Below are 25,403 nucleotides of genomic sequence, written 5' to 3' on the forward strand. Positions count from 1 at the left end.
ACTGTCAACAGTTTGAAAATTGGGCGTAAAATCGTTTGGTTGAGGATGGCGAATTTTACAACAAAAAAAAACATCTTTTCGGGCGAGCACATTTCCACCTCGATAGTTATGTTAATATTCGGTAAAGTGTGATTCGGTAAAACTGCTTTTCGGTCAATTGAAATTCGACGTATTGTTCTTTCGGTATATTGCCATTTCGGTGAATTGTTTTTCGGTAAACTTTCCGGGAGCGAATTACACGTTTTAAAGTAGAATGTACTACCGGGGGGTATGGAATAACCCCCAGGGATAAACAGCTTCGATGGCTACCCGGTTACACATTCTCCACTGAAAACATTTACAGACCTAAGTACTTCACGGGAGGGTGGGGGGGGGGGCGCGGTGATGCGCATACTTTTCTACATATTCACATTCCTCGCATCAGTACAGAAAACCGTGAAAGTATTTTCCCCTAGTGGTTTCGTATGGAACTCCCACCATTTCTTCTTCTGCGTGCTTTTTGTACCTACTAACTCTCAATTCCAGTGCAAATTTTATTATAGCAAGTATGTTCGACATCGGGGCGGCATCAAGTCGCGAGCGATAAGATATGAAGTGCGGGTGCGACACAATCTTTCCTTGAAATATGATACGCTTTCTAGACTGTTCGGTGATTTTTTCTAGAAACTTTTCGTTTGCTATATAAGGAAATTGAAGGGTGTTTAGTTGCAGTTCCACTATCGATGACGAAATGATTATTACTGACATGTTCGCGCTCGCGTGTGATAAATTTGTGTACAAGACAAATTCATGAGTAATTAACTAAATCGGGTACACGTTACATAATTAATTCCAGCTTTTAATTGCACTCATTCCTTTAGTTGTATATTAAAATTCGAGTTAAAATTCAATCACCCTCTGAAGGTGAAGCACGAAAATCAAGTTATTTAAGCTAGGGTGTCTACCGGACTTTTGTCCTTCTATTACCTCAGTTTTTTTTAGATTCTTAATGATAATATTGAATATAGTTAAATATAGACAATAATAGGTGATCGGAATGGAAATACCATGAGTATATTTTTCTATAATATTTTAGTGCCTGCGTATAGTGCTATCGCTCAAATGTGAGTAGCTTATCCTGCTCGGTCCTCCAAATCCCGTAACAGGTCCTCAAAAGGCCTCCTTTTTGTTCTCTTTAACTTGGTCGACACCCTGTTTTCCCAAAATTTTGGCCATCTTCTAGTAGTTTAACCATTTGTGTTCAAAATTCTGCTTAGCAATAATCACTTTCGGGTTCCGCCTTTTGAATGACAAATTGCACATTGCCAAAATGTTAAGAAACAGCGATCCGTTTTAAAAATAATGTGTAAACTTTTCACGACATCTAATTTTTTAAATACTAAATTTGTAGTGAAAGTTCTTCCAATAGAGAGTGAAAGCTCGACTGCGGTACTAAGGGTTAGGGTTGGTAAGATCAGTGCACTTAAAAATAAAGGCAGAAAAATATACAGTGCTAATTATTAAGAAGTAGACATAGGGATTTATGTGTATTGTTTTTCTGAAGGGCGCCTAATTTTATGCAACCAAAATAACTTTTCAAAACAAATAAACATCTGATCGTCATATTGGGACCTTTAGCTTCAATGTCACTGAGATTGCCGATCTCATTTTCAAAAATCGATCTAGAAACGTTTTATTATGAACTTCCGCGTGTGGTTAAAATGCATCACTGTTCCTTTGTTGGTACTGACTTCCGCCGGTACTGACCCGAAATCTCGACGAGGGTCATAACTTTAGGACCGTCTATTTTCAAAGTGATTACCAAGGCAGAAAAAAGCAATCTTCTCAATTATGGCATACGGCATTTAAAAAAAATGGCGATGGATTTTTTGAAAACGTAGGGTATGTGAGATCTTGAGGTAGGAATTTTTGAAATCAAACACTTAATCAGAGATTTCCCTTTTTGTGATGCTATCAGCATTTTTAAACAATCCTATCAGCTATGAACTTTCTATCTGTCTCATTATTTGAATTTTACTTATTTTGTTATGATTTCTGTAATCGTTAATAAAATGTTCTGTTTTACAAGTTTGATACAACGTATGAAAACCGAAAAAATAAAGGAAAATTGAATAAGAAAATATAGCAATAGAAAATCATGAAATTGATTTTGATTTTTTTGTTTCAGGTCACATAATGGTGGAAACCATTTGAGAATCGGGAAAATATCTAGACAGTTAACGAAACCGAAAATGGTGTTGGATAAATTATCAGTGCAATGCAATGTTTATGCAAATACTCATCGAAGGAATCGCGCTGCAAATTGGGATCCAACTTGCGCAATCTGCATTCGATAGATGTTCGCATGGCACAAAGGCTTTCCCCTACGAACCCGACTTCATACTAGAACCACAAATCGCAGGTACAACTGAAATTATTCCCTTTCCAGAGTGTGAATTTTGGACGAAGAGTTACGAACTAAAAGGGTTCTCGCTTGCGACAATCCGCATTAAATGCGCCCCAGAGTGTAGTAAAAGTTGCGATATATCTACTTGGCTCGGTGCGTTCACAGTGCGTGCGCTGTATGCAGGGACGTTGGTCAATTTTTGGACCACGGCCCCCAGTCACCAAAAGCGCCATAGTTCCTCAGCCCTGCTGGCCGCTATTTGCTTTATCCTCGCTACTTTGACGATAGCGTCAAGGTGCTATGCGTCCAAGAACGCTGCACATCCATTAGCCCAATTCTCCTCACAACCCCAACCCCCTAGTTCAGTTACTATAAAAGATTCCAAATTCCAATTACACTCTTCCAAAATAGTATTAAGTAGAATATTTAGACTCCCTTCTAAAGATAAACAAAGTGATACTAGAGTAATATTGAAAAATTCTAAAAATTTGTTATCTTCTGTAAATTTTAAAGATTCAAATAGAAAAAAGAGGGAAGTTGAGGTAGATAAAACAAGTAAATTATATAACACATTTCGCAGTTACGATGGTAAACCGCTTAGAAATGAAAATTCCGTTTTCTACGATATCGAGATTCAATCCTCAACGCAATCATACTCAATAGAACCATTTCGACCAGAGCCACCCCTTATTCCAAGCAGAAATTTAAAAAAGGGACATTCGGTGAATTACTTGACAGAATCAAATTTCGTTTCTAAGGTGACTAGTGAAAACAACAGTGCGTGTAACACGAGTGCGAAATCTTCATCCGTAAGTGGTACCTTAAAAATTGTTCATCAAGAGCACGATCAGAACTCCGAACTTTTGGCCGAAGAGACCGAACGACCTGTTGGTGGAATTGGCATTCAGCGGCCCATGCCGCCTGTTGTTGACCACAACAGTAACTCATGTAAGTACCTCTTTTTAGTCACTGTGTTTAATCAATTCCACTAGTGCCGTTTCCCGAAAAATGTGTTTAAAAAAACGAACGTTTGCCAAATACCTTTTGATCTGCACGAAAACGGAAATTTCAATTTGTCGCGGAATTTTTCTAAAATTCCATTGCGAAATATTTAGTCGATTAAGTCAAAATTAACCTGTTCATTGGAAAAATAGCATTTTGGCAAAATTGCTATTCCTATTTCAGACCGTGACGTACCTCTAATGTGCTCCGGCTAGTCTGCCGAGAGTCGTTCCCTATGACCCAATCAACGTCTCCTTGCTTATGCACTGATACAGTTTGGCATTATGTATTCAAGTTACTTATAAGTACCGAAATAGATATTTTATGTTTAAACCTGTCCGCACATTAAAATCGATTCATTAATGACAGTCTTTCGTCCGTAGGATGGCATTAACAAGTTGGAGGTGCGAAAGGATTTTTGAGTCATGCTTCATGAGGGTGATGAGAGTGTTGAAATTAATAATGTGCATTTTTTTCGGTTGCGCACAGGTGGGCAGATTTTTAATTATAGACTGTAATGAACTGAAAGTGACTAATTTTTTTTAATGTTTGCCAACTTACCTATTAACTCTACTCTCAGCTCATTTACGTTTTAAAGAACTTACACGTTTGATAACGTAGTAGCAAAAGATGGGACGATAAGATGTCCCGCAGGTATCAAATCAAGAGTCACTGGGTATTTTTTACATGATGGCATGAAAATTAAATAATATAATTAGTGAAATAAGGATTAAAATTTAATTACAAGAAAAAGAAATAAATTTACAAATTATTGTAAATAAATCACGTCAGCGGACGACAGTCGGCGGTAACCTGGATGTGATTTCGGCGGAATGGACGGACGGACTCGAGCGCCGACCAATGGATACGGATTTGTCCTTGGAGCAAGGTCGGAGGTAGTAGCGGTTTATTATTATGGCACGTTCCCTAGCAGGAATGAAAGTAAGAAAACGTTAATTAGCGGCGTCTACGGGAAAGCAAATGCAAGGAGAACGAAACAATATCCTCTCTTATTAATTAATGGAACAGAAAGTAACAAACGTTGCAATTATAAGTAGCGGTAGACATTTCTGTGCAAGAAAAGCAAAAGCTGTAAATACGGTGCGGTCGACTTAAAACTGTATGAATGCAAAATCAATTTACGGAAAGTAAACAACGGCTTTACCTCATAAAATTCGTCAATTTCATGAAGGGATCGACTGTTTTCCTAGCTGACACAGCGTATTCTGTTATATACATCCAAAAATTAAAACTTCCTTAATTAATTGGGCCACCTGCGGACGTCCTAAAATATGTAATTGATCTTCAATTTCAAATTAATAAAGAGCGTTGCTTTTAAGACCACTTCCGCCTTAATCGGATGCTGTTTCTGCAACTCAGTAGTTTAGCTACCGCTAATTACACTTACTTAATTTGTCGGATAATATTTCTAATTTCATAATTCGAAATCAGGCATTGTCTCTTAGGTCGAACCGATAACTGCGTAACGCTGCATGGCTTAATGCTCGTTTTAAATTAACATAGGAAACTAAAATCAGCTAATAATGACTGAACACACCTAACATTCTAAAATACTAATTCGCCCTCATATTCTAAATGGCAAGAGCTTTCGGACGCAACAAAGATAATTGAAATATCTTGAAGGGAACGGTTGCAAACGGCGAATTAATTACAGCTTTTGGCGGAGGCTGACAAATAGAAATTAAATCTATTACCGTGACCTACTATCTTCAACTCCTAGAACCAATACAAATACTTTCGGTACGACACTTTTGGTAACGAAGGGCCTCCAGGTACCAAGTGATCATGAAAGTATGGAAGGCGGAAAACGGCAAGAAAAAAGGGTGCTTGGTTACACACAATTCAGTTGCAGACTTTGGGAAGATAAGGTATTCTACAGTCTACAAGTATCAAATTCTCTACCAATAACGTATGTATAACCCGAAGATCATATACTTACATGGCTTTCATTTCAAAACGAACTACCGATTGTAATGTGTTGAAAGAAACCCAAAGTGACTGCATATATTATAATAATAATTGGCAAATTAAGAATGACCCTATATTTTCTTAGTTAAAAGAGATACAGAAAAATGTTTCATACAAAGTTTATCGGACCTAACCTCATTTTTTAAATGAAACACCCTGTATATTTTAATCTAAAAAATCTTTTTTTGAATCTTTTTCACTCAATATTAATTTTTTTGTATGTTATATTTTTAAAAAATAATTTATTATACTGTCGTTACATTAGATTGTACGGGGTGTTCCATTAAAAAAATGAGGTCGGGTCCGTCAACTTTTTTACTTGACCCCGTATACTAATTTTGAAAACGGCAGATTATGCAACAATCCGAGCAACAATCATAAAGAATGTTTAGTGAAAGACGGGCCTTCTAAACTATTCAGAATCCTATGTACTTTCCAGTGCATTCATACACTGTTGAGAACGTTCCAGAGCACCTTACCATCCTCGCAGAGGTCCTAGAATTTTATTTCAGGAATTAAAGGTAGATATCTCGGTTCTAAAGGTTAATTTTGTTTCGTAAAGCATGGGCGACGCTTCATGAGCACTTTCACAGCATTTACATAGGCCGTTTCATACTATGTTACTACCGACTCGATGGATTTTACCTTCTTTGCGCATTTTCCAACTAATTTGGGAAGGCGCAATTATGACCACTTTCTTCGTTCGTCCGTCGGAGGCCTTAACCACTACAGTTTTCAAGATATTTAGTTCGTTCTTTTTGCGTTCGGTAGCTAATAGCTCTGGCACACACAGATGCTTCTAGTAAAGACAAGCATATTGCATACAACAACAAGTAAAACAAATCAATTAGCGGAGCGATAGGAATTACTGTGCAAGAAAAAGCAAAAGCTATTCCTAGATACGGTGCGGTAAACTTAATGTAAAAGGAAAATTCAAATACGGTACAGTTGGGGTATTATTATCATTAGATCATTCAGAAATAGCCAATAGGAACACACGTTTATTGTGCGTCGCTAACAACGACCCTATACTTTTGTTTCTATTGGATACATCTTATTGATCTAGTGACAGTGAAATAATGATAATGATAATGTTCTAAATGACAAGCGCTTCTACACGCAACATAGGCAATTGAAATATCTTAACGGGAACGGTTTCAAACGCCGAATTAATTGCAGCGTTATTTACGGTAGCGGTTGCTGAAGCAATCTAGAAATTAAATCAATTAGGTACCTTTAGCTTCTATCTTAAACTCTTAAATACTTTCGACACGACACTTCCGTAACGAAGCGCCCAACTTAAAACGTTTCTAGATACTGGTTGTTGTTCATCTACAGGAAACTGGTAATTTCAAGTCGGAAAATAGGAAAAAAGGTGGTACTGTAATTTTGCAACAAATCTTTAACATAGGCTGAAATGAGATCTCTCTTCAAAGAATTTAAAATTTGCAATGTAATTATACAACGAACTATTGCACCCAGCATAAGAAGGCGAAATATCACGCACCCCCACTATTCATATGCAATTAATTGCACCTATTAGTGCGCCGCGGATTCACTTGGCTCCCCTTCATCTGCCAATAGTCCGGTGCAGCCTTCTTACGTGCCGGTACCAGGTCAAAGCAAAGTTAAGTAGGCGTACCCACAGTACTTTCAAATATTTAAAATGTGCACAGTGTGATTTTGCAACTCATCGCCACGGCATCTCTTAACTAAACACCTCAAAAGATTTAAAATGTGCACAATGTAATGACATTATAATTATGGAAATGTATACGAATTTTGCCCGAATAGGTTATACAACGTTCGTCTCGAGGTTCGTCTGGTCTGCTGTTACATATTTATATAAATAAAAATCAATATTTGGCTCTGGTGCCTGTCTAAACCGTTCATCGGATTGCATTGAAACTTCGGGGAGTGTTGGACGTATACTCGCGAAAGTTTCTGAGTTGGTAAAACACTTCCCGAAATCCCACGGGAACGGAAACAGAAAATACAGGATGTTATGTTTCACAGTCGAAAAGAGCAGGAGGATTGGGGGAATTTGAGAACCTGAGAGCCACTGAAGAGAAAATTAGAAGAAATGTTTAACAAGAAATTGACTGAAACATTAAGGAAATTTAAGAGGTACTCGAATCAGTAATGTTTATTGTTCAACAGATTCTTAGTAATCCATAAATGAACAATCATAAAAGTAAATATAGAAGTGTATACATACTGCATTATTAACATTATTATTGAAAAAGTAAAAAAATATAAATGGAATATAATTATTACAAATCAGTAAGAAAAGTAAACAAACAGTAACAGAAAAGGGTATATGTGTATATATTGGTACACTTAATGTTGCAAAGTATGTAGAAAGCAATTCTATGAACGAAAGCAAATTAATTACAAAATTCTGTTAATTAAAAATAGAACTTCAAACATTCGATAATGAATTATAATTAATGTCACAGTTCTGACAATTCATATTATAATTACATGCCATTATTAAAGATTTTGGAGTAGGATAAGTGAAGGTGTCTAAATGCCTGGTAGAATACATTGGTATAGTAAATGACAGTTTTTCCAGTAAATAAGGACAATCTAAAGTATTGTTTACAAGTTTGCACAAAAACTTAATGCTATGTAAGGGAGAAATTGAGAATAACTTGAAAAGGGCTTGTGCAGAACTTTAGGAAGACTAGACCAACTTGAAAGGAATCTGAGGAACTTGAGTTAAGGAGATAATTGTGAAGTGAACGTAAAGGTAATTTGGAATATTGGAAAAAGTTTGAGGGAGAAGGGAATTTGAAAACTTTCCTCATTTCTCCTGCACATAAAGAAGAAAAACATTAAATAGAAGAATAAACACTTCAAATCTTTATTTACGTAGCCACATCATATGGCATGTAGATGTAGAACACATCAACAAGTTCCAAACATAATCATTACTTTTAAATAATTTAAATAGAGAAGAGTAAAATAGGTTCACACCAGGAGTCCCAATAAAAAAGATGAAGGGTGGTGTAAGTTTGAAAGTTTTGAGAAATCTGTTACGATGAAGCAACCGTTGGAGCCACAGCGGAAATTTGTCAAAATATTAATACGTCCTCATAACTCAAAACGTAAAAGGAACAAGTCCCAAAAGATAAATTGCATTACGTTCGTAAGACCGCAATTAAAAGAGTGCCGTCCGTATACTGACCGTAAAGTAAGATGAATCGTCCGTTGTAAATTTCTCGGTAAACTATTTTCTCGCATTTGGTAAGCGATGCATATACATAAATTTAATGTAAATTGCATAAACGAACTTGACCGCAGCTTTGCATTCAGACCGTGATGGATGATGATGAAGTTAAACTGCAAGTAGTTCCTCTGAAATATAATCCACTTAGCGTTGTTTATGGGCCACGTTTTAATAATTCGAACAAGTGGACGAATTTGATTTATCGTGGATACACGACGTACAAACAATTAGGTAATAGTTATGTACGTGGCGTGGTGCGTATTGAATGGCGGCGGCTGCGACAAGGGTCTTCAAGGTTGTCCGTTTATTTAGGAACCTGAAAAGCCAATCCAAAACGTATGCCAAAAATTTGGAAACGTTATTAAATGAATGAGAAACGGCGAAGTATTTCACAAATACATAACTTCTACTTTATAATTAGCTCGAAGACAAGTTTTGTACAGGTGCTCCGGTTATAAAATTACATTCAGGCTGCTGCATTGTGAAACGGAATAAGAATAACTTCTGGATCTTAACCTAAGGGTTTGTTGCTAAAGGATCTTGCCCTCGTGTCCAGACCAAATTCACTGCCAAAAAACGCAAGGTTTTAGAATAGAAACTCCTACATTCTTTCGAGATTTCGTTCATTATACACACACAACACACACATACAGCCGGTTTGAAGGATCTATTTACACTACTAGTGTTTTATTTATTTTGCACCGAAGCATTGGAATGACTTGGTATTTATAAACATTACCTACTAAAATTGAAAGTTGAACGGTACGGACGTACGCTCTCCGCCGAATGTAATCCAAAAAATCTGCATCGAAATTCATAAACAACCTGAAAATATTCGCAACTTTTTTGTAATTATAAGTTCTAAATTTAAAACTTTTAGTTACGATTTTAATTTTCGAATTCGTTCTCACCTTATACTTGTCGCATCATAAACCACGTCTAATAAATTATACTTATGACACTAATATTCCGTAAAAATTCCCGAGGATTTTCGTTAAATTTGGATGAACTCTTTCTATGACCGAGTCATATTTATAGACAGTGTGTTATTACATTCAATTATATGCCCCACATTTTTCTTTGGAAGCCCCAAATATTTCGAGTAAATCGACGTGATCTGGTAATGTGAGAAAATCTACACCTATACGGTCAAAAAAGAGTTGCTGTCGAGTTACCTTTGGCATTTTTGTTTATATGGGAAATGATATTTTACTTGAACTTCGAAAGGCGACTCGACGTTAATCGTTTTTGATCGCCCGTTACTACATTGCTGGTACCCTATATGCTGTAAACTCCTGTAGACCGTCGTCGTAGTGGTTGGTACGTAGCAGAGGTAACCAAAGCAGACACTTTTTAAAGTGGGGTTGTCACATAGTGAAAAATGTGTACAAAAGACTACCCAGTTCAAAGAATACCGGAGATTTCTTAAAGAGTACCCGAGAATGCCCAAAGAATTCCCAGATTTCCCAAGAATTGCTGGAGATTTCCGAAGAATTCCCAGAGGCTTCCCCTGAATTCCTATAGGCTTCCTCGGAATTTCCACAATGTCCCAAGAATAACAAAACTTTAAATTCACATACAAACATGACTATACAAACGTTATAAATCAACCTAAATAATTATAAATATTATTTTATAAAGTTTTTTTTAATAGTATACAGTGAAAAGGGTGTAAAAATTCCTTTGACCTAGGCAAAATTGCAACACAAACGAGTCTTTTGCATTTTATGGTTAAAAGTGTCCATTTTAACATATTCGAAATCAGTCAACATTCAAAATGGCGACTGATTGTTGTATTTTTCATTTAAAAATTTTGAAGTGTGTTATTTCAATGAAATTTGACAAAAAAGTGTAAAATAGAAAGATTAAAGAAAAAAATAATAACCAGGGACTTCAGTTTTTTCCGAAATGACCACCATTTAAATATTTAGCGACGAGTTTAGCGATTTAGTTTTGCGAGATTAAAGTGGTCACCATTTTGAAAATCATGAATTAAAGTCTATGGTTATTTTTTATACTTTTATTTTTGTATATTTAAGAATAAAATGACGATAGGTATTAAGCCACCCAAATTGCCTATTAAGTATACATTAGAAAAAACTTCATTAGATACAAGAACAAAGAAACCATTATTCCAAAATATGGGACATTGGACATCACTTTTGATTATTTGCGCAGTTGTTCTACGACAAGGATCTTTTGTAGTTCGACGTCGACAACTTTCTCGTTTCTACAATACTGCCTGAGGATGACTGCACTTTCACGCAGTGTCACTATATCTGTAGGGCCTTCACGAGAGCCTTCACTTCTAGAGATAATACCAAAGTCTGTTTTAATTTTTTATGCTCCTGTAGGGGACCATTTTTATTAGTAAAATCTACATTGTTCCACAAAAAGACAGTGACGTTTGAGTGCATTTTTTTTTCAAAATATGCATTATTTCGTTTATTTTTAATTTTGTCAATATACCACTACCATGATAGTAGACAGCGTAATATTTCTCGAGTTCATCATTACAGTTTATTTTCCTGCTTCACTTCGAGTTCCTACTCGTTAGTTAGTTAGTTAAGAAATTAAGTAGAAGAGAGACACCTTCCGCCATCTTGAATTTTGTGAGGTCACAAGCACCGCCCACTATCTCGCTCCCATGGAAAACTTGCCTTCTTAGCCTAGATTCGTATGGTCTATATCTTGGCTAAAGTAGTATGGGTTCTTATCTTAGCTAATGTCTCGTGTGGTTTGTATCTAGGGTAAGGTGGATTAATGTGGATTTTTCTTGTTCCCTTCACGGATCCTGTAATTTAATCACGTTGCGAGTTTCTGTGTCGTTGTCGATGGTGTTTTGTTATTTTGATTAACTCTCAGAATTTTGAATAATTTCATGGATTTTTGAACTTGTGATTCGATCGATGTATTTTGGTATTTAATTCGCGGTTTTTAATTTCATTCGCGTTTTGATTTAAGTTATTTTAGTTTTAAGCTCGGTTTTAAGGAACTAAATGTCCTTTAAAGTGTTGTAAAACTTTTAAATTTTGTAAGTATTTAAATTAGGGATAAACCGATACTGATATTAATATTGGCATATCGGCCGCCAATGGCCGATACATTCATATAATTACGCGGCCACAAGGCGGGTTAATCACGAAAACCTGCAATTGTCAGGGAATTTTATGAACTGGATATTGTTAAGGAATTTAATGAGAAATGCACCATTCCCGCTTGCATATTTGTAAACGGCACACGCGTCCGCATACATGACCCTTCCCCATAAATATTTAGAAATTCGAACTCAGTTTAATCACCATTGAATGTCTGCCATAATGGTCTAGTGGTAAGAATACTCGGCTTGCAACAGGGCAGTTCTGTTTCGATTCTTTTCGTGAAAAGTTTTTTTTTTTTTTCCTCCAAAAATGCGTTTCCCAATTCAGAGGAGTTGGGCTTTAAGATTCTCTTCTCAAATTTTTCTGAAAAGCAAAGTTGTACAAATATGCAGGGGAGTTTTCCGAAGAGATAGCGCGTCTGAAATATGCTTCCCGCTTATCGGCGCGAGCGGTTCTGTTTATATAGCCATTTAGATTGTGCGTGCGTGTGTGTGCGCATTTGTGTTCATTGAGGTGTCATGGCCACGCACTTATATTCTAGTGTACGTAACTGGTCCTCAATTCAGGAATTATATTTTGCATTTGTTTTGATCTTTTGATCCAGTAAAAAAATTGTCATTTTATTATTTTGTGTGAAATACTTCCACACAACACTTTGATCCATTTTTAACGAATATTGTCTGGCGAGGAGTACTGTACAACTGAGCAGCTTAGGACACGAAAATTCGCAAAGCAACGGGTGCTACGAGAAGTATCAGAAGAAAGACCAAAAATGCCGTATCGGTTGATCCCTAATTTAAAAGCAGTCTAATAGAAAATGACAATGTTAAGTAATTTTGCATAACCAAACCTTAAAAACCAATAGACATTAATTAATTAAATAATGTTGTTGTTTGGTTAAAATAAACAACAAAATTTTTAGCGCCCAATTACAGAATTACCCGCATATTGCTTTTTAGCGCATTTTTGCAAATTTATTTGTAAAAAGTAGCTTTTAATCTCACTTTGGCTGGCTGGCTGGCTGGCTGCAAATGTGGGCGCGTAGAAGAACTCTTGTAGAAAGGCAACGGGTGTACGTGTATCTACAAGGCCGTGAAATTTGTCAACCTTAGGGACATGGCTACATGATGTGGGGTTGGCGACATCTGGGCGTCATCCTCGAGCGTAGTATACTAACGTGAAGGTTTTTCAGTTTTTTCCTATCTTCTACTACAGTTTTGGTCCGATTCTTTTTAAATTGGTGTCGTCGGAAAGATGTTGTAAACGCGCACAACTCCTGCGTGGCAGAATTTTGTTTTTTTGTCCTAGGGGCGAAATTAACGACCTTTTGCGAGGCGCGCGCGCGCGTCTTCGAGAAGTAGTCAACTTCGGGCGCCTTTTACCTTCCGTTTCGAACTCACGCGGTTTAACGTTTCGTAAATCTCGAATCGCTGTCTCTCTTTCTCGTGTCGACAATAGAAGCGAATTGCGGGTGAACGGGACGTCGGAAGTGGCTACCGTCAAAGGGAATGTGGTAGCCCCCGACACGATTTTAACTTTAAAAGCGAATTGCGGGTGCACGCGGAAAGTGGGAAACGGTTAGTGAATGTAGTAGCCTTCGACAAGATCTGTTATTGATGGTTGAGTCGAAAGTGGCTAATAGAATACTGATCTGCCACATAAAAATGCGCTGAAGTCCCTTCGATCTCACACGAGGACTTTGAGAATTTTTAGTTTTGTTTTGTAAATTAAAAATATAGGTAGGGATTAATCTAGAGGAGCGTTTTGGGGGATTCCGTCTTTGGCCATCGTAGAGTTCAGATCAGAATAAATTCGGGTTCAAGCCACCTGCGAGGAAAAAGAAAAATTGGCTCGAAATCAACTCATTGTATTTCCTTTGGGATAGATCGAGGGATAGATGCTAAATTTGGGAGGAGAGTGAGCGAATCATTGTACTCTCTCCTAGCGACTACAATCATGTACCCCTTACAACATTAGTCAAACTACTCCATCCTTATACGAGCTTAAGGACGTTAGCAAAGAGGGGGGGGGGGGGTACTAGGATTCCCTTCAATGTTCTTAGGCTGTGAGATATTACTTCAATGACCTTTCTTGCATGACGACGACAGTCTAATAAGGAATCCCATTTGGCATTATGTTTATCCAGGGAACTTTCAGTTATGAGATTACCTCCATCTCCTTCAGTTAAACCCTTCAAGTAGAAGCGCTGGCTCTGTGCCGCAAAACATATTACATAATTACGTACGATATTATTTGCTAAAATTCATATTTGTGTATGTAGTGGTATGGCACTTCCTTAAATACAAAAATATCCAGGGTGTTCTATAAAAATATATTTTTGATGTTCACAAAACTCTCCACTTAATTAATTAAATTAACTTTTTCTCTTTTAATTGCATTTAAACTATTATACACACAGATTAATTTGACGAGAATTTTAAAATATTGATTTTTAAACAACGTTATATTCTATAATTTGCCAAATATTGCTCACACGCGATACGCATGTAACACAACAGAGAAACCGCGTCCCGACAGCACCTGGCATGCTAGATTTTATAAGTTTTCTAAATAATGAATCCCGAATCTCTCTACCTTTTTGTATATCAACCATATGCACATTTTATGTTGTCGTACAAAAATTGATTGCTTGTTTGAAATATCTGAAAAAACATAGGCTTTGCAAAATAAAATTTGCATCGATTTCCTGTTAAACCGGAAATGATACAAGTGTCAATCTGCGATCGGATAGATCGTAATGTCACATATACAATTATATTTGACCAATTTTTCGTATCTCCCCAAATAAAAGAGATGTTGAGGGGCACATTAACCACCCACAAAACACCTGTCCAGATAGCTCAAACAAATTAAAATTCAAACTTTCCCAATATGCCCCAATATTGACCTAAATTAATAATTTGGGAGACTCTGTGGCCTCAATCAACTTCCGCAAATTTAATACGCAAATTTGGATCAACACCTGAAATAAATCTCGATACGAAAAGAAAAATCTCAGATGAACACTATCGGGGTCGCACAATGGGTTCGAATAAGCACACAATTGATTGACAATAACGAAAATGTATTCCGAAACACATTAAATGAAAATATAACAAAATTCTGCACGCAGTTCGTCGATAAGAAAATCTTAAAATTACTTAGTTTTTTTCTCTTTCTTAATAATCTGGTCGTGAATGGTTTGCGATATTCAGGCACACTTATCAAAAACACTCGCTGGCAGCTTTAGGAAACTTCACTTTGTCTTTAAAGAGCTGGACTCAATAAACAAGGTGAAACAATTCTCGGCGGCTGCTTTGACGATCATTTTAATCTTTTATTAAGACTGCTTAACTTCTTTTACACACTTTATTTCAAAACTGCCGAACTGCATCTTCAGCAAAATTTAAAAAAAAGGCCAAACGCCCGTAACTTAACGTAAACAAATTTACACGCTTTCTTCACCGTCTTAAAGTAACAGCAGCAGCCACCTTTTTACCGTGTCTCGAGTATTCAAGCGAAAACCCCTTCCATCATCTCCTCCTTCCTGTGGAAATGCGCCAATTACAATTAGATTAGATAACGCCAGCTGCGTCCCCACTTAGGCCGAAAATAATGCCCACAACGTTGAACACCTGCATATCCTGTTATCTCTTTTATTTATTTATTTAATCTAAATAAACAGTACATGCGTACAACTACTATAGAAATACAAACCCACAAGAAAGTGAGTTCTATACTCAACAAGGGTCTCCTAACATTGCATCATTTTGCTTTCGTATTGAGAAACCCCCAGATCCCAATTCAATAAGAATTTTTAGCGCATTTTTGAAAAAAAATAAGCTATTATATTCCTTATGGCTGGCAGGCTGGCTGGCTGTCCGGTTGAGATCTCAAATTTTCACTAAAAGCTTCCTGCTATAATACAGATGTGCAGACTGCCAAGCTCTAGTCTGTTTTGAGTTAGATTACTCGTGAGATCGATAATTTTAAACATTGCTAATAAAACACTGATCTGATCTGATTTACAACTTGTTAGTTGTTTGTCGGTTTACCGCCGAAGTTTTAGGTTCCGTATGTGTAGATGCCATTTTTCCGGCTTCTATTTCTTTCATATCCGTCATTTTCTTCTCTTCTTTCTTGATTTGAACTACAAACACACCAACAAGCACCCCTCTTGGACCTTTCGTTACGCTTCTCCCCACGAATTTTGTACCTTCTTTAGTTTGCATCGTATTGGTTTGTATTTGTTCTGTTCCTTAATTAGAAGACATTTCCATGTTTTAAGGGAGGACTCCTCATCAATCCTACTGAATTGTAGATAATAAGCATTTGAATCCTTACGTAGGGTATATACACGGTGTCCATTTTTCGAGTGCCACTATGGGGATCTCACTTATCTTAAGAGATAGAAAGTTGGTTAAGAACACTCTTCTCAAATAATTAAAAATTGTATCTTTAGGAAAAATGTGATACTGAACCACCATGTGTGATATATCGTTGTAAAGAGAAAAAAAGACGTAATGTCAAAATGGTGCCCATAAGAAAAACAAATTTCCACGCGTTTCTCCGTCATCTTGAAAGTTATTAAAAACAGGATGCCATATTTGAAATCTCCATTAAAAAGTGCCCGAATAATGTGTTAATTAGAAATGTCTACTACGATTAGTTTATCATAAAAAAATTAAAAACGAAAATCAGAAATTTTCGTTTTTTTGCGATATCTTCAAAACTATTGAAGATATTTCAAATTTCTTTTCAGATTCTTATTCAGCACGAAAATTTGCAACTTTCCCCCATTTAACCAACTTTCTATCTCCTAAGATAAGTGAGATCCCCATAGTGGCACTCGAAAAATGGACACCGTGCTATAGGTAGTAGAATTCCGCCAATTCCTGAGTTATTTTGATTACCAGGATCTGGCGGACATCGTTTGACACCCTAAATATGAAAAAAACTCCAAATGCTAGACAATAAACCTGAATGTCTAAAAATAGACTTTGAAAATAAAACCGGCTGAATATAATTAAAAGTCGGGAAATAACCGCAACTTGTTTATGCTCATAAATAACGATCCTCCACATTCGTATTTATGGAAGGTTGGTCGCTAAAAGAGAATATCTTCGGGGGAAAAGGAAAAAGTGCAGTGACCGATAAGATTTCGCAAAAGCGGCAGTAGTAAAGGGCATGAGAATGGATGAGCAAAGACAACTGTCACATACACATGTAATTAACAATTCAAAGAGAACCCCGCCTGTGAACGGTTGATGAATTACCTTCGACTATTCAATGAATGCGTTATCCTAGAAGAAAATAGATGCAACTTGAGATCCGAACCAGCTAGAATCCCAAACAGGTCTTTCTCTTGAAATACGCCGACAAATCCAGAAAGAGAGAGAATTCAATTTATGTCTTACGGAAATTTGCATCCGCGATAAAAATCTCTTCAGCGTTCTTTTCGGATTCGAGTTCCGTCAAATTTGGGCGACAAATAATAGGTTGTTGATCAGAAACCGGTCGACGGCTGGAATAGGATGATAATAGTAAAATCTGGTAGCTCTCTTCCATTATGATAATCTATCCACTACCTATAAATTAAGCACGAAGAGACCTTGGGAGGTAAAATCGAGACAGTTGCGCAACTGCAAAAACAAAAGGTGACTGACATCTCACTGGACAACTTAAACTTCCTTCCCATATCTTCATCTGTCTTATTTTTTCCTCGTCTTCTGATCACGGAATCCTCTTCCAAGAAGTAGGTAATTCTAAGCCTCTACGCCCACTTTAATGTAACTCTTGATGACGTATTCAAGGTTACTATTAACTTTTCGCGCCTTTTATACTCGGTCAACAGCGTTTAAGCAACACGTGTGCTACTTCCAATGCGATTCCCATCTATAAATAGTTTTATATCAATACGCAATGCATACATATTTTTCCATCTAATTATACTCTCATTTTTCTCCCCCTCTTCATTACACTGTTGCTAAATCAACTGATCCACCTCGTGTCTATGCAACTTTATATCAAAATTGCGTGTTATACATGAAATTTGATCGTTTTTAAAATAGACTCAGAATTCCATCCTAAAAAGTTAGAGGTTAACCGGTTCTACTATTTTTTTTGCAATTCTTGCAGATAACAAACAAGATTAGTTTATGCATAGTTTCGCACTTTAGGACTACAAAGTAAAAAAATGTAATACCACTTCAGGTATTAGAATAAACATAATTTGTGAATTGTGCCTTTTGGGTTTCAGATATAGTTTGAATAATTATTCGGGGGCTAAAACAACGCCAATTTCCTAGCAAAGTTTTGCTTAATTTCAAATATATATAGCACTAATACTATTTCAATTATGCTTAATTGTACCTACCTTTGTTGACAGTGGCCCCATTAGATTTTCTAGTGTGTCAAAACGAATTGGTGGTAGTAATGTAGAAGGGACCTAAATGGTAACTTTTTAAGTAGGGTCATGCAAAATGTTCGCATACAAAATCTCCCAAAAATTGGATTTGTTCTTTCACGACGCCAATAACACCTAGGAGTTTTACTTACCAACTCACTTGAACAGGTTGACAATTGAATCTCTAAAACTGGATCGGTCTGAGAAATTCCCACAGGGTCCTTTTTCCCGGAACATAATTTAAATGTTCCTGTTACATTTAATTAGTTTAATCAAACCAAATGAAAGAATGCAGTCGTACAGAAAAAGAATAAAAGGTATTGAATCACCATTTCGGATTGTCCATTTCGTTTTCGTATGTTATACTGGATCCTACCAAAACCTAGGAGTCCTGCCCCCTCCCCGTGATAATGAACGCGAAAAAATTTATGGGGTGCACATCTTACAAACAAGGACAGTGAAGTGTCATTTTCCGTGCCCATACTTATAGGATCAATATTTTGGAGCAAGAAAGTCTTTCGCATATTTTGGATACAGGCGAGTAAGTATACCCATTTTTACGCATCTTCAGAATGGAATATCCACTTTTACACGAGCCAAATATGAGGGCCATTCTTTCGAGGAGTTTCAGGAGCCTTTTTTTAGCGCATTTCCACAAAAATTAAAAAAAATGCGCTATTGTGGCCACTTTGTCCGTCCGTCCGTCCGTCCGGCTGTCCGTCCGTCCGTCCGCTCGTTTTGCGACGCTACTAGTTCTTTATCTTAAGAGCTATTGTTCTACTTTTTTCGCTATTTGGTTCGTTATGGTGTCGAGTCTTGAAGGAATTTTTTCTGTACCGCTTACAAAAAAAGTTATTGTAAAAAAAACAAAAAACCGTTTTTTTACATGTTCTATAATTTTACACTTTTGCCGTTTATTAACGATCCTAGAGATCGCTTATAATTTTGCATTGCTATCTGTCGTCTGCATGCTGGTCTGTCCGTCTGTTCCTTTGTCTGTCTGTCCATCTATCTGTCCGTGTGAACAATAACTTTGTTTAGAAATGTTCGATCGCTTTTACATCTCCGTTAGTTATGAACTGAATTGCATGAAATTCAATATGGGCATAGCTTTATCCATATAATACGCAATGTCAAAAGTTGAATCGAATCGATTCAAAATTCACAGTGCCCTTTTCGCATCTCGACCATTTATAAACCGAATTGCAAACTTTTTTACTTATAAAAGTATTTGAATGAAATCTGATACATAGGCACTTGTAATAAAGGAAAATCAAACGCCAATTTCAAAATTTGGTTTTGCGCATGCGCAGTGCCAACTTTTTTATTTGCGGAAGAATTTACACGAAATTTGATACATAGGCACTTGTGATAAAGGAAAATCAAACGCCAATTTCAAAATTTGGTTTTGCGCATGCGCAGTGCCAACTTTTTTATTTGCGGAAGAATTTACAGGAAATTTGATACATAGGCACTTGGGATAAAGGAAAATCAAACGCCAGTTTCAAAATTTGGTTTTGCGCATGCGCAGTGCCAACTTTTTTATTTATGGAAGAATTTAAACGAAATTTTATACATAGGCACTTGGGATAAAGGAAAATCAAACGCCAATTTCAAAATTTGGTTTTGCGCATGCGCAGTGCCAACTTTTTTATTTATGGAAGAATTTAAACGAAATTGGATACATAGGCACTTGGGATAAAGGAAAATCAAACGCCAATTTCAAAATTTGGTTTTGCGCATGCGCAGTGCCAACCTTTTTATTTATGGAAGAATTTAAATGAAATGTGATACATAGGCACTTGGAATAAAGGATCATCGAGCGCCAGTCTCAAAATTTTCTTTTGCCCATGCGCAGTGCCAACTTTTTTATCTATGGCACCATTTAAGTGAAATTTGATACTTAGGCGCTTGGAACAAAGGAAAATCTAACATTAGTTTTAAAATTTAGGTTTGCGCATGCGCAATTCCAACTTTCTTATTTAGAAAAGTATTGAAATGAAATTCTTCTCATAAACTGAAATTGAAGTAACACGTCAAAAATGGATTGCCCATGTGCAACGCTGTCTTTCATATTTGTGGCCAGATTTTTACGATTTTATCAGAAGTTGCATCTTATAAATGGGAAATGAATGCAAGTGGAAATGCGCTTTATGTAAATCGTTTACGATTACTTTTTAACTTGCCAAATAATTATTGGTGTATTAGTTTAGTTTACTACAGTAGGCAATTTTTCAAAATTTCAAAATTTTTTTTTTACTTCAAAACTACATTTTTTTCAAAACTAACCACTTTGCTCCGGTAAAACTTACAGATCATATCAACCATACATAAATAAAGTAAACTGTAAAGCGGTAACGCTTAATTACAATTAGGGTGCTAATTAGGGGGTGATTTCCTCAAATTTTTTTACCAAAAAAAAAGGACTAACTTTATTTTGAGCGTAACTCACTTAGTTTTGATGCTAGGAACTTTTCTTAAAAACAAAATGAAAGGTTTTTTCAAACACTTTAAAAAAGTATTCATAAGTTTTCCCCGAAAAGTGCTTCATTTTTTGGTTATTTCACGTTGAAGTACTCGATTTGGAATTTGAAAAATGAGAACCTACTTTTCATGAGGTACAACTTTGTTTCTACTGGGTCTACAGACTTCATATATAGACCATTTTGTTTGTGTTTTTATAAGCTATATTTTTGCTAAGAATACTTTTTTCGATACAATACTTACTTTTAGAGTTGTTTGCGAAAAACCGTCTGAAAACGTGGGTTTTTTGTTGAAAAATGAACATTTTCACTCGCAAATAACTCTAATACTATTGACTTAGTGAAAAAACTCTATAGGACAAAAGTTGCTTAGAATTACTCAATTTCCGGACTTATTTTGAACGTATCTTTTTTCCGCCCCGAGAAGGGGTGGCATTCACCCCCCAAGTAAAAGCAACCCTGGGCTCAAGTTCAACTTTGAAGTGGATGGTAAGTAGAACCTAAATCCAAATTTTGAAGCAAATCCGTCGAGGCGCGAAAAATTACAAGGCAAAACGGTCATTTACTGGCCTACTACAGGACACTTAACGGTTTGGAGAAGAATGTAGGTACAACCGGTGGATCTGATACCCCTCAGTATACTAAGACCGCAATAATTGTATGGAAATGTTAATTTTTCCGCATCCCCCTATCACAATATTTGTTGTATACTGGGGGGTATTCCCTACCCCCAGATCCCCCGGTGCTACGTCCTCCCTCAAAACGTTCACCCATATAAAATTCTCGTGATACTTTTTCATAAAAGGCCCATCGAACGTATCCTTTGTTAACGAGTGTTAAACACCCCAGAGGCTCCTGGTGTTATCTTCAATGGGCCCTTTCCTAAAACAAGTACTGTAGGGGAAACGATTTGGAGAAGAATGTAGATAGGGGGGAATGGAATAGTCGGGGGGGGGGGGATATCCCAGATCCCCTGGAAAACGTTCACCTCTAAAGATTCTCGACAGTTTTTCTATAAAGGGCCATCGAACGTATTCTTTCCTAACGAGTATTCCACACCCCACAGGCTTCTGGTGTTTAAATTCAATAAGCCCTTTCCTAAAACAAGTATTAAAGGGCACTAAACGATTTGGAGATTAGGAGTCGAGGGGAGGGGATTCCCCCAGTATACGAAGACTACAATCATTGTATGGACATGCCCAGTGGATATATCACAATAGTTTTTACCCAAACTTGCCTACTTTATGTCAGGGAAATGTTAGTTTCCAGTCTACTTTTTCTGCCGTCTGTCACTTTACCGGCCGCACTTGTCACTTTTCCTGCCGCACCTGTCACATTGCTAAATGTACAATGACAGATTGGCATTAATCAAAAGTTCTATATGAAAATTAAAATTTTATGTTAAAATACGATTTCGGGTAAAATTTAATACAAAACTCGTCAGTAAAATGATATTACTTGACTCGGAAAGTAAAGTACTCGGCCTCAAAGGCAGGAGCGGATTTAGGCAGGGGCTTTAAGGGCTGCAGCACAGGGCCCCGCGCCAGCCCAATAGGGATTAATAAAAACAATAAGTCAAATAAGATGCTAAACTATCAAACTTTATAAAGTACGATTGTCCCTTTGGCGCACAATAGTCAGTGTAAATGTAACAGGTACATGTGTGATATTGTGATCCCATAAATTCGTAGAATGTTCTCCTTCTCTCTCCATCGACAAGTGTAACGAGGAGGCAGGGAAAAAAGAACTGAGAATCATGCCATCTACGTTAGAGTTTCTTTTTATGATATATTTCATAATTACAGTAAGGTCGCGGTAATCCGACCTTCCGTGCAATCCGAGGTCCAAAAGAAAAACAAGATAATAAGCATCGTATACGTTTTCAGTAGGGGAATTTTTTGATACTTAGCTCACATTCGGAAAAATCTTCCGAACAAAACTTTATTATAATGTTTTCGGAAACGCAACTTTTAATGCGGCTCATAATTAAAAACAGTGATCCTTGAACTCGTAGGAGTTGATTGAAGAAGATTTGCGCTGTTTCTTTTCGAGTTAGACGAGGTACAGACGAACGGACAAAACCATCACATAAAGGAAATTTCTTTCAAAAAATTCCTCTAAAACAGTTGAAAACTATTAGGTATTCTATTTTCATGTAGTCACCGTGCAGGCAATATTCTACGCTAATCACCCCAAGGCACCGGGTAACGTGTTGAAAGGCACTCTGATTCTCACAGGTCTAGTTCTAAAAATAGATCAGTGATCACTGTTTCTGTGTAATCTGTGCCTTTTGAAATTTGAACCCTGCTGTCAATATTTTTCATTGTATTTAGGATCTTAGTGCGTTTGCCTTACACCTGTACTTTTAATAATAATTTTCTGAAGAAATAATAGAAATAGAAATGAAGATGTTTTTCGATAACCCGAAATCTCGCCCGAAATTCATTAGAGGGCCCCCTAGAAATATTAGCCCAGGGCCCCCTAAGGCCTCGGTCCGCCCCTGCCCAAAGGGGTCTTGTACTGTATTTCCTCGCCAGTAACGTGTCATTTTCCTGACTTTTATGTTAATAACTATTTCATGTCTACTTTCTGCCAGGAAATTTGAGTTTCCATGACAGAGGCAGAGCAGACGACGTTTCCTGCACCGTCACTTTACCGGCCGCACCGTCACTTTACCGGCCGCATTTGTGACATTTCTAATGTCTATAATGACTCCTGTCATCACTAACCGATTGACATTAATCAAAAGTTTTATATACAAATTGAAATGTTATATTAAAATACGATTTCGGGAAAAATTTAATACAAAACTCGTCACTAAAATGACATTACTATTCCGTGGGAAGTGTCTTAAGCTAAAAATTGAAATTTTTGTAATTTATTAATCGTTATCGATGCAAGTTTATTCCAGTCCAGGGCGATGTTACCAAATTAACATACGAAATGGACTATCAGAAACGGCATTTCAATGGCTCGTGTCCACGCTAATTTTTCCGTGGCAAGTGGAAAACCGTTTCCGTAAGAAATTGTGTCTGAAGGAAAAAAATTTATAACTTTAAAATTTATTGATCAATATCGATGCACATTTGATCCAATATAACATACGAAACGGGCAATTCAAAACACGTCTTAAGGGGAAAAATTTATTGATTGATATCGATGCACATTTAGTCCATTATAACGCACTGTAGCAAATATTCCAGAAATCCCGATAAACATCGAGGCGCCATTAAAGGTCGGCAATAAAGAACGAAGGCGGATGTGACAATCTTTCCGGGAAATATGACGTGTTTTCTTCTAGAACATTCGAGAAGACTTGCTACCACTCGGAAACACTCGTGTTTACTATATAAGCAAATCGAATTGCGTTTCAGTACAGTTTCTATTTCGACGCTGAAGTAATAAATAGTTCACACTGTTATAAATTGCGTATTCGTGAGTGACAAATATTTTAACTGTCATAAATTGATTGATTTCAAGACTTATCAATTTATTGTTAATTAATTGTAAACTAATAAAACACGTAATTAAATTTACGTCACAATACAAAATGGGCAATTTGAAACGGCATTTCAACGGGTTGTAGCCACACTGGTTTTTCCGTGGCAAATAGAAAACTGAAATTGGAAACTTATAAACTTTGAGATTTTCAAACCTTTAAGGAGGGGGGAGTGTATCCCGTTTTGTGGAATACAGACTCCACGTGTTTGTATTATTGTATATTTTGAATCAATCGGATTAAAGTACGGCACACGTCTCTGCATTGACAGAAAGATATGCGGCTTACCCCAAATCAGATTGATTTACATGCATTTTTGGTCTACAAAACACGATTAATTTCGTTATTCCTTATCCGTTCACTAATCGTAAAGGGGTCAACGGTTTACAATAAACAAGTACTACGGAAGTGCACTTTCATTGTTCGTCTCAAACAAGGAATTAGAAACGATAACCCAGAATCGAAGGACTTTGTTTAAAACGACTGCAATCACACTAAAAACGATTCTGATACACTCTGCAATTTCGCATCAAAACGATAGACGAGAGAGGCAGAGGATTTGCATCTACTTTCACTTTCGACGATGAGGAAGTTCGTCGCGTTCCTATTTTATTCGAATAAGGGGTTGATCAATTGTAATGAAAGTGAGGTGAAGTCGTTTCGATTAATCGACACCCCTATGATTTATCTCAATTGGCTCGCGTATGTCGGTTTATACTGTGACTCGATTATTCAAATGATCCCTTTAGAACATAAAAAGTATTCCTAAAAATCCCTATATATAAAACGGAACCTCCGGGGGTTTATTGAGTCGTAAAAACTAGAGGGAAAACGAGAAAAATAACCTTCGAGAAAGTTTAGTATAAATCCAAGAAGCGAATAACAACAAAAAGGAATAATTTTCATGCAGAGACTTTGTGAGAGAGAGTATAGCTTAGAAGGGCACAAGGGGCGCTGCTGCTGCTGCACGTGGAGTTCACCCACTGGAGGTCAGTGATCCTTTCTCTAGGCTAGGCTTGCACGTCGGCTTCGACAAAATATTGCCTTGTTCTTCCGACTTCGAAACTAGAACTATGGTTTTCCGCTTCTTTGTTGTGCCAGTCTTTATTGTTCTCGTGGAAATCTGTAAAAAATGTCATTATAGTCTAAACAGAAAATCTTCAAGCTCTTATAAGGTCAAAGAACTAGAACACCTTTTGTTTACCTTTAATCCAAATTAATTACGAACGGAATTAATCTTACGGTATACGCGTACTTAACGTTCGAGGGAAACCGCTTTGTTCGTATCAAATTTGATTGTGTTTC

The 25,403-nt window shown here is 36.8% G+C and overlaps 1 protein-coding gene across 2 annotated transcripts in view; it reads left to right on the top strand.

Annotated features, from left to right (window-relative positions):
* The window catches only part of LOC116173479, a 160,538-nt gene that overhangs the window by 27,331 nt on the left and 107,804 nt on the right, over positions 1-25,403 (top strand). The window contains exon 2 of one of the 2 annotated variants that reach the window (XM_031490976.1): positions 2,168-2,401. In XM_031490976.1, coding sequence (XP_031346836.1) covers positions 2,263-2,401 — 139 coding nt within the window. In that variant the 5' untranslated portion in view covers positions 2,168-2,262. Of the gene's footprint in view, positions 1-2,167; positions 3,335-25,403 lie in introns of both variants that reach the window. The other variant, XM_031490975.1, reaches the window with a different exon arrangement.

This window comes from Photinus pyralis, unplaced genomic scaffold (assembly GCF_008802855.1).
Source record: "Photinus pyralis isolate 1611_PpyrPB1 unplaced genomic scaffold, Ppyr1.3 Ppyr1.4_LG6, whole genome shotgun sequence".
In the NCBI taxonomy this organism is placed as follows: Eukaryota; Metazoa; Arthropoda; class Insecta; order Coleoptera; family Lampyridae; genus Photinus; species Photinus pyralis.